General features: G+C 54.1%; 1 protein-coding gene across 1 annotated transcript; it reads right to left on the bottom strand.

The window, feature by feature from the left end:
* Window positions 1–182: 182 nt before the first annotated feature.
* ADORA2B (adenosine A2b receptor) lies at window positions 183–9891 on the bottom strand. Its single transcript, NM_205087.2, has 2 exons — window positions 9479–9891; window positions 183–2709 (listed from the first exon to the last, which is right to left on the bottom strand). The coding sequence occupies exons 1-2, from the start codon at window positions 9805–9807 to the stop codon at window positions 2016–2018; spliced, it is 1023 nt and encodes a 340-aa protein (NP_990418.1). The 5' UTR covers window positions 9808–9891; the 3' UTR covers window positions 183–2015.
* Between the last annotated feature and the right edge of the window lie 750 nt (window positions 9892–10641).

The following is a 10641-nucleotide window of genomic DNA, read 5'->3' as shown; positions in this document are numbered from 1 at the left end:
TTCATTAAGCTATTCTTGGGATTTCTGAAGATGTTTGAAGCAGGTCTCGGATCTCTCAGGAACCAGCTCTGTGACTCCTGGCCCTGCTCTGAGGTTGGCCTCCTCTCCAGGTACAGCGTAGGTTTGTATGACACACCGTGTGAACACAACACCGCACAAAATGACTGCGCACAGGCTGAGCCAGGTTGTGTAGGTGGTAAATTAAGCATTTTGTATGTAAATAACAAAGTTATGGCAAATACAAAATCTGAGCAATGTGAGGAAAACACATCCATCCTATGTACATCAGAGCAGTAAGGAGTGATAGCTGAGGGTCTACAGCTACACTCTACAGAAAGTTCCTCTGCCATTTTTACTTCACATTTTTATAGTAATGTTCAGAGCTTTTTTTGAGGAGGGGTGAGAGGGTGTCCTGTTTTTATCTTTCCTTAAAATGACTTTGGCTCAGATCCATGAAGTCACTTTGTGTGCCTAAATGCCATGGTGACCCAGGCCATAGTTTACAATGGCTAATAACTCGGTAGCACGTTCATACAAAGGGAACAACCTGTATGTCTGTGGACTTCTGGCTCATAAGTGGCATATGAAAGGTAGCAGTAGTGAGTGCCACTCTGCAGTGCCATCACACGCAGGCAGTGTCCTGAGACTGGCTCTGTCTCTGCTCTGTGCTGTTCAGAGTTTGGTTCATTTTCAGTCTGCATGAGGGGAGGGATTGCATTTTTTGTTGTAAGGATAAACGTGGCTTGCAACCACTTTGCAACACTGCCAGACCTGCAGGTGAAACTCTACTTGTTTCTAGCCATGATTAACGGAAGGAACACAGCCAAAGATAATAGTGAGGGGAAGGACTAAAGGGAGAGCCAAAGCCTGCCTAAATGGCAGGAGGTGGCTACATGTGTTAGCTGGACCATGACCAAGGCAGATGCAGCAAAGCTGAATGGAGATACTAAAAGAGAAATCCTTCAGACTAGCTTTAACTGTTTAGATTCATCTTGGAAATGCCAAGATACCGAGCCAAGTGTGGGCATTGCACAGACCCCGTCAGAGCTCACTGGTGCTTCACCAAGCTTTGTGGCTGGCTTTGATGGTTCAGCTGCTATACAGGAACTGAATCCATCACTTCCAGCAAACTGGCCTCTGGGCAAGGTGAGCACTTGGACTGACTTGGAAGGAAATAAAAAAGGTCCTGGCACCAAGGGAGTGTTTCCATATCCCTCGGTAGCTTCAGAGCAGACCAGCCACGGCTGCTGGGGCACATCTGCCTTCTGCATTTCAATAACAAGAAATCAAACCTGATGCGCTCAGCTGCACAAGTTAGTATATACTATAGAACAGAGTGACTTAAAGGCAATAAAACTGCTGTTCTAAAACTTCATTCAGCCCTTTCCCTAAAGTTCTGTTTTAGTAAGTAGGGCTCTCATTCTGAGGCCAAAAATATGGCCAGGTGTGATCTGTTTGCCATCAGCACAGTCGTGTCCCTCGGAGCCTGCAACACAGATCCGGTTTCACACTAGCAACTGGGCTAAGACTTTTTCCCATCAGAGAATACTAGCTGCATCAAACAATTGATGGAATAATTAGGGTATTACCAAAGTGCTGTCAAGTATGAACAACCCAAAAAAAACAGACACTAAATTATAACTCCTATCAATGAAGAGATTAAAAAATAATAACATTAATTAAAATAAGGATCCGAGGACTTGACATGAGCAGCACAACTGGGGAAACACCCCCTGCAGGTGGGACTTCCACAGTCAGCACCTGACCTGGCAAGGAAGTACAGCACGGTCACCAGCGCTCACACAACCTGGTTAACAGTAGAGGGTGAACTGCACTCAGTCTCCCTGGTCAGGTTATCCCCCTAGGAGGCACTATGTTAATGACAAACGTAAAAATACAGCTGCGTAACTGCATAGTGGTCATTTCTGAGCACTCCCATAGGAGCCAGCTGTAACTGTTCACATAGGCACAGGGAGGGGTACAATGGGGACAGGCTGGGAGCGGGACGTGCGAGCTCATATGGTCACCGAGGCAGCCGGAGCGTTCACGTTGGTGACAGTCAGGTGCTGGTTGTTGTCAGTGGTGCACTTGGGGAAGTCGTCCGTCTTGCAGAGGATCTTGGAAATGATCTTGTGGAAGGTGTAGCGGAAGTCCCTGATCCTGTAGGCGTAGATGATGGGGTTGATGACAGAGTTGGCATGTGAGAGGATGATGGCCACATACATCACCCACTCTGGCTTGGACTTGGAGAATTCCTCGTGGAAATGAGTGATGCAGTTCAAGATATGCAGGGGCAGCCAACAGAAGGCAAAAAGTCCCACGATGATGGCCAGAGACTTGGCTGCATGGACCTCCTTCTGCAGTGTGGTCCTGGAGTTGCCCATCAGCTCGATCTGATGCAGCTGCTTGCAGGCCACCATGAAGATCTTGATGTAGATTCCCAGCATGATGATGAGCGGAAGCAGCACGCAGCCGAAGAAGTTGAAGTATACCATGTAGCTCATAGTCACCACATTCTCAAAGAGACACGAGATGAAGCAGCCGTGGTGCCCTGCCCCGTGGTCAGCCCCTGTCTCGTTGGTGGAGTTGGGACAACCACTCATGGCTTTGTTCCAGCCCATAAGTGGGGTCAGCCCGATCACAAAGGACAGGAGCCACAGCACAGCGATGAGTCCTCTCGCCCGCTTGCCCGTCACCAGGCTGTTGTACCTGCAGCATCAGAACCAGGACAGAGCCATTAACTAAAAGAGCATTCATGACTTCCCTGCAGTTCACGTTATTGGCATTTTGGTAGAGGCCACAAATGCCTTACGTGTACCCACAGGAACCTCACCTCTGTGATGGCCCTGGGGTGCAAAACCTCACCTCTACGCCCAGGCGAGGTGATCTGGGGAGCTGAGTCACGTACTGTTCCTGAGGGGTGCCCAGCACTGCCTTCAGTTGGAGGTATGGACTGAGAGTTCTGAAAAAGGCTTTGTCACTGTGTGAGCCTAACCCACCAGGAGGGTGCAAAGCACTGCAGCCAGCACCTGGCTCCCAGCACCCAGCACAGGCACGCCCCAGCATGCTACTGGGCTACCTGACCTGTGGGGCTGAGCTGCTGCTGGCTCTCACTTGCACACTGTCCTGGGCAGCTAAAACCTAACCAGCATCACCACATAGTCTTACAGCCTCTGCACCACAGGCAGTTTGCTTCAGCTTGGGCTGTTCTTAGGCCTGCAGCAATGCTGGCTGACTGGAGATTGCCAGGTGCAGTAGTGTGATGTCCGTCCTCATGCTACCTCATACAGTAACGTGGGAAGTATCTGTGTCTCTGGAAACCACGGATCCTATTAGCTTCCCAAACAGGGCGATTGCTGGCTTACGCATGCCAGGCTGCAGCCCACACAAGCCTGTTGTGGCTGGATAACAAACACCCTGGGAGACTGCTCCGAGCCAGCATCTGCTAATGATGGATTGCTCAGATTTAGAAGCCAGGAGTTGTGTCTCTATTCCGAGACTTGCATCCAGGCACGGAGCAGGGAGCCAGGAACACTGGGCTCTTCTCCCTCCTCCTGCCCTCCCCATCAGTGTGGGCAGCTTCCCCTGGCTACCAGGGCTGCTCCTGTGTGGTTGCACAAAGCTGGATTTCTAAGCAAATGCTTTCCTTGGGCTCTCATGAGTTATAAGAAATTTCAGCCATGGCAAAGGGACAGGCTGGTGTGGTGCTGAGGGGCACAGAGCTGCGTGTTGCCCTACACCTCTCCTTACCCCAAATCCTGGATTAGGAAAGCCAAGTGCTCCCCCGAGCCCAGGTGCACAGAGCAGTAGAATAGCAGGAAGGGCAGGCTAGTTGGGTGCAATTAGAACAGACAGCAGCATCAAAGTGCTGCTCAGTTCTCTTTTTGGGGATACAAAGAGCTCAGTAAGTGCCAGAAAGACAACATGAGAAACCCATTATTGTCCCGTCCACCGCCAGCTAGCATCCACTGGCCAACATACGTGTCCCCCCTTCCCACACCCTCCTCTCAGTGCTTGTTTACTCTGGCTCCACTGCTCTGCTCCTCCTTTCCTAAGAACGCTTGTTCTCATTTTCTTCCGGCCCGTGAGGCAGGGGAGGGTTGGATTCCCACAGACCCACAGCTGTGCATCTGAATCATGCTGCCGTCGCCTCCGTGCACGCGCAGCCATTCCCTGCTGGGAGCCACAGCCACAGGCAGCAGCCCTGCACGGCTGCACACACACACGATGGAGCTCACAGGGCAGGTCTGGGTGCCCCTGCACCACCTTCTCCTTATTACAGAGCACTGCTTCAGCTGAGCAGTTATCAGAGAGGGCAGCTGTGAGGCCAAGCCCTTTGTTTTCTAAACCCCGTGTCTGCTTTCAGGAGCCCAGCCTGCTCTGAAACTTGGCTTGATCTGGGCAAGACCCCAGAAATCTTGGCAATGTCAGAGCCTCGAGCCACCATAAACCAATGGCAACAGCAGCAATGGCAGTGGCAACTGCAAGGCCGAGCTCAGCCCCGTGCACACAGAATGTGAGCCAGCAGTGGGGAGCCAACACGTTTCCACAGCTCTGAACGCACCACTAAATCCCTCCTTTGCTCTTTTAGGCCTAATATTATTAGGGAAGAAACGATTAAAGTAAATTTACTCGCTGAAGTCTGCTCAATTAATGGACAACAAATATTGAATCTCCTCTATGCTTCTGCCAAAAGGCATCAAGTGCTGCTTTAATGTAAATAACAGCAGAATATTTTAAAATGATTTATTGGGATTAAATAACCCAGCAATGCATTAGTTCCCTTCACACAGGCAGGCACAGTCTCTTTCCTGGCCTAATCAGTGTCAGACTGCTAATTACTCAGCTCCCGCCTGCTGCTGCCCGTTGCACACTGCAGGAGCAGCAGTGCCACCCCACCACTGGTACCTGTTCTCAAATAGTTGTACTGAACACCTGAGACGTGAAAGCCACATGGAGCTATTGAATGTTTAAATGCTCCTCTTGTGTATGGAACACGCTGCTGACGTCGCAGCATTACCTTTCCCATCAGGAGGAATTTCTCTAATGACAGAGTGCCACGGGGCTGCTGCTCCAAGCAGCCCGACAGGGATATCACTGCGTTCTGCAGAGCAGAGCCAGGAGCATCCCGGCCCCTGTCCTGCCCTTTGGGTCCCTGGTTGGGGCTGCGCCTGCAGTGCTGTGCCGTGTCCTCCCCGTCTGCCTGTGCCCAGTGCCAGCTGCGGGGACACGAGCAGCTGGGAGCTGCAGCACTCATCCCATGCAGGTGCTCTGATACAAACACGCGGTGATAATTTATATGTTTCTATTTTAAGTGCGAAGAAAAACACACAGACACCTCCATTCACAACGGTGAGGGCCGCCTGGCTGCCAAGTATCGTGTCCCTGTCATCCACCTGCAGCTGTACTTTGCATCACGCTCCCCTTTCTTTTTCAGCACAAAACAAGCACCAGTGCTGCTGTGCTGCTTGAGATCACACGCCAGACAGCACACCCTGGCAGGACATTTTAAATGAATCATAAACTGCACTTTAGAGAGAAGAAATAAAAAAAGAAAAGGAGAAAGCAGTGCTGTCCAACCAGGAAGGAGTTGGCGGCGAGAATGAGAAATCTGAGCGGCGTTACAGCATCAGCCGAGGAAGCCGGACATCTGCGCGCGTCCGCATCCAGTGGCAGACAAATCACTTCCTCCTGCATCTGTCCCCATTGTGCACATGGGAAGGCAGCAGCATCCCCCGCTCGTGCTCTCGGCCTTCCTGCCAGGGTTATGGGGCTGGGGGGGCACAGTGAGGGCAGCCAACAGCGAGCGCTGTGCTGAGTACGTGCCCATGGGCGACAGTTGGCATTGCAGCATCCGCCAGACCCAGCTGCAGCACCCTCCCAGCCATCCTGGGGGTATTGCTATCAGCCCCTCTGTGCCTGGGGCTGAGGATTTCTCTCATTCCCAGCCCCCCGGCATGCCTTGGGGTGCAGAAGGGAGATAGGAGCTGTGGTTTTGTCAGTGCGAACCCGTATATAGGGCAGCAGTGCGACCCCTCCCACGCATGGGAGCCCTGCGCACACAGATAGCAGATAAGGGCAAGGTGGTGGAGCGCAGTGAGATTGCTTCTTGTGTAACACAGTAGGCACCAGGGCCCTCAGCAGCGGGGGGCGAGGATGTGGCCATCGCTGTCCCTTGTCCCCTGCAGAATGGGGGTACAGCAGCTCTCCTAATCCTCAGCACCTGAGTGCTTTCCCAGCACCCAACGGTGCTCGCAGGGCACAGCCACACCCCAGGAACACAAGGCAGGATGTGGGTTATTTGTGGCTCATGGCAGGCCCGAAGTCATCAGTGGGATTATAAGGGGATAATCCGCTCTATGGCGCGTGCAAATTCCCTGAGCCCCGCCGGCCTTCGGCAGGCTCTGGAAGCAGATGGGGACGGCACAGCTGGCAGCACCGACCCTGCACGAAGCTCCGCTGGAGCCTCACACCCCACTGCAGAGTGACTGCCATCAGGGTCAGGGCAGCACGGCCCTAAGAGACAGTATAACAGCACAAAAATTAACATAATTAAAAATTAACACAATTTGGGGTTTTTTATAACAGATTGAGCTGACCCGAGCTGGAAGAAGCCCTGAACAACCCCCGAGCTGCAGTCTGGAAGCAGCTGTGTGCTCCCTGACATCCCCGCTGCCCCCACAGCTGCTCCAGGAGTGCAGAGGTCCCAGGGACAATTCACATCCTGTCAGGATTTTGCTCTTTGCCAGGGAGGGAAGTGACCCCTGAGGTGCAGGAAAAATAGAAAAATTTGGGACATATTTTAGGAAATCAGACTGCTCACACCTAAAAATAGCTGCTATTTCCCCCCTGCACTGGGCACAGACCTGCTGCACACTGAGGTTATAAACCAGCAGTAACGGTGGCTGGCCACTAATGGGACGGGCAGGGGATGCAGGCGCTGCCACTGCCCCATATGAGCACTGCCTGCAGCACTGCTCGGGGTCTGGGATCCAGGAGCAGGACAGTGCCACAAGGCAACCCCAGTTCAGCCAAGGACACCGCACTCTGGCCACAGGTCCCCCACTGCAGTCTCCTCTGGGCTGCTGGAAACATGGGGGTCGGTGTCCTCCCAGGGTGAAATGCAGCCCTTAGAGCAAAGTCTGGCTCCACTCTATGCCCAAGGTTCTGCAGGGCAGATGTGCTGCTGCTGGCCCACACTCAGCCACTGGCTTTAGATATTCTGCTTGGGGAAAAGCAAGTGCTCCACGACTCAGAGGTGCTGCTGTGTGCCCCAGGGCAGCACCGATGGGAACAGCAGGACAAGGTGCAGCCAAAAGCTGTGTCCTGGGGAGAAAGGAGCTGGGAAGGAGCTCAGGGCTGCGGCCACACATGCTGGGATGGTGCAGGGGGCTCCTTGGGAAATAGTAAATTTGTGAAACAAACAAATAAAAAATAGAGTTTCAAGGGACAGAAAGAATTCATGACTTTGTGGCCAAATTCAGCAAATATTTTTAGCCAGACGAGGGAGGGTTCCAAAACACCAGTTTGAGATTCAACAGAACAGTTGTTTTGCTGCTCTCTAGGTGGGGGCTCATCAGCTTCTTCCTACGTGCCTCCATTTCAGAAAGCAGCAGCAGAAGGGCCAAGCAGCCCAAATGTGATCTGCACAGTCGGTTGGGACCCTCTGTTTCACTTCCACCCCCAACGACTGCTGCTTCAGTCGGACTGAAGCAATTTGCCTCTTTCCCCATGGGATTTCTCGGTTCAGCCACAGACTGAAAAATCCATTACAAGCCTGGCTGCAATGCACGGCCCTGCCCGCGGCCCTCCCTGGCCTCTGTGGGCTGAAACATCCCTTAAATAATACTGAATGATGCGGCAGGCTCCGTCCTCAGCGTCCCCGCACAGGTTTCCAGAGGGAATATGGTGTGCTGAGCTCAGGCAACGCAGGCTGCAGCTGGGCACCAACCTGTGCTGCACAGATACAGCCTTTCAGCACAGTTCCTAAACCTGCTGCTGCTGAGGCACTGCCCTGTTCCCATCCTTGTAATGGGGTTTTACTGCTCTCACCCTACCCAGAGGGGCTCTGTGCTGTCAAAGCCCACTCCAGGAGCCCCGGTGCCAACAGATGGGTTGAGCACTGAAGCATTGCCCAGACAGCCCCGTGTTGGAGGCTGGGAGCTCAGCAGCCAGAGCCAGGGGTGTGCAAGAGCTGAGCCCTGCTGCCCCGTACAACACTCTGCATCCTATGGAATTTCCCCACTCTGGTGACACACAGCTTCTCAGGGTACATGCAATTCCATCACCCAGTTTTATCATCTGCCCAAATGACTAACTAAAATTTGCCCCACATATGGGAGTTCTGTGCTGCTAGGTGCCAGAAGAGGGTGGGTGGGTGGGGTCCTCTAAGTCACATTAGGATGAATTCATCACTGGTGCAGAGGAGCCAGAGGCGAGCAGAGCTCAGGGAAGCTGCAGCTGGTGTGGTTCAGCTGAGGTCCCCATGCTGGAGCTGCCCTGAGCACACCAACACTGCTGGCAGTCCCCACTGGTTCTGGGGCTCACGGGGCTGCACCAGTGTCTGATTCTGGGGTAGGGACAGCGGAGACAGGAGAGTGGGCTGACAGACTTGGGTCAGTTGTGATACAGACTCTGGGGTTTTGGTGCACTTAGGGAAAGCACTTGTAAAATATATTTCACACGCTCTCCCAGAGCATTGCAACGTCCCACAAACTAGAAGGAAGCCAATTCTTGTCTTTGACTACGTTTGACTACGCTTGGATAAATACATGAACTGTGTGTTTCTGAAACCCTCAGTGTGACCCCCCCTGCTGCTCTCCCCTCACACCACATTGCAGAGCTGAGAGCTCCTGATATTCCCTGGTGTGCACACTCGGAAGGAACAGGTCCACGTGTGAGTGCAGAAATGCAGTTACAGCACCCAGCACTTGCTGCAACAAACTGCACTTTCTATTCATTACATCCCCTCTAAAAACTAGAAAGAGCCTCGTTAGATCTAATCCAAGTTAGTGACATGAAGCATGCACAGTGTCATATCAGATCCTAGGGCTGAATTTCATCCTTACTGAAGGTATCATGACCCAAACTGGGAGCAGCCTGCACAGTTGCTCTCTATCAGGCTGGGAAGCAGCAGAAAGAGTGGCTTCTCTCGTGCTCAGTGACCCAGAGAAGCCCAGATACTGCAGGAATGGGGGCTGTACAAATACCTCCATAGATGAGCTGGAGCTGTCCCTCGCTACCACTGCAGAGCTGCTGCCAACCCACCCAAGGCAAATAACTTCCAGAAACCAAGCTCACAATTATATCTCTGAGTAAGAGATGGGACACTGACAACCCCATCCTAGAGCAGGTGACGGCAAATCACTGACACCTTCACCATTGTCGCCTTTGGGCAGCAGACAGTGTGGTAATGTGAGACAGGAAGTTCCCACGAGAGAGGTGGGATGGGGCAGCTGCCAGGTGTAGGGTCTCTTACCTCAGGGGGATCTTGATGGCCAAGTACCGGTCGATGGCCACCGCCAGCAGGCTGAAGATGGAGCTTTGGGTCAGCACCAGCACGAAGCAGGCGAAGAAGAGGCAGCTGTGAAAATCCACCTGGAAGCCGATGCTGATGGTGATGGCGAAAGGGATGGCCAGCAAACCCACGGCGATGTCGGCCACCGCCAGAGACACCAGGAAATAGTTGGTCGCATTCTTCAAGGTGCTGTTGATGGCCACGGCCCAGCACACCAGGACGTTGCCAGCGATGGACAGCACGGCGATGATGAGCTCCAGCACGATGTAGGTGGTTTTCATAGTGTTCATGGCGAGAGCCCAGGGCAAGGAGCTCTAATGGTTCAAGAACAGAAGGGACTTTCCGCTGCAGGTACTGGCAGGCCACGGGGCAGCGGCTCCCGGAGCCCAATTCCCATGTCCGGCCCCACCGATGGGGCCGTGGGGGGCCGGAGGGGCGCGCCGAGCCCCGCGCCTCGGCCCCCCGCTGCCCGCAGCCCCCGTCCCCCGGGGGGCATCCGAGCTTCGCCGGCAGCGATCACCGCCCGCCCTCCATCGCGGCGCCCGGCCGCCGCGGGGCCATCGGGGCCGGTCGGGACGGGATGGATCGGGACGGGACGGGACGGGACGGGACGGTCCCTGCGCTCCGCCCGGGGATGCTCCGCCGCCGCCCGCTCGCCCCGCTCCCTGCGGAAACCGCCGCCGCGGCTATTTCTGCACATGGGGCGAGCGGAGCGGGGCGGGGAGTGTGCGGGGCGGCCACGATTGGCCGAGGCGGGCGGGCCCCGGGCCGGCACCCCCGCACCGCTCCGCTCCGCGCCGCTCCGCTCCGCACCGCTCCGCCCGGCCCCGGCCGCTGCCCCCGCCCGCCCCGCAGGTGCCCCGAGCAGAAAGTTGCCCCCCGGCGTTCAGCACCGCGCTTCTCCCGCACCGTATTGCTACAGCGCGTTGGGACACCGCCGCGCCGTGTTGCCACACAGAGAAAAATCCCCGCGAACGGCGCGATGAGCTGGAAAAAAAAAAAAAAAAGAAAAAAGAAAAAAAAAGAACTATTTCATAAATCATGACAGCACTTCGTCTGTGGACCGTTATCACACAACGGAACGTTCCTGATGTAAGAAGTGGCAAACCATAACGGTTACCAAA

This window comes from Gallus gallus, chromosome 19 (assembly GCF_016699485.2).
Source record: "Gallus gallus isolate bGalGal1 chromosome 19, bGalGal1.mat.broiler.GRCg7b, whole genome shotgun sequence".
In the NCBI taxonomy this organism is placed as follows: domain Eukaryota; kingdom Metazoa; phylum Chordata; class Aves; order Galliformes; family Phasianidae; genus Gallus; species Gallus gallus.
Note: the sequence above shows the minus strand (reverse complement) of the source record. Positions and strands in the feature narration are given on the sequence as shown.

Coding starts and splice junctions, on each gene's coding strand:
- ADORA2B (NM_205087.2), bottom strand. CDS start 9,807: ATGAACACTATGAAAACCACCTACATCGTGCTGGAGCTCATCATCGCC. Junction 2,710..9,478: donor GCCATCAAGATCCCCCTGAG/GTAAGAGACCCT, acceptor CTGATGCTGCAG/GTACAACAGCCTGGTGACGG.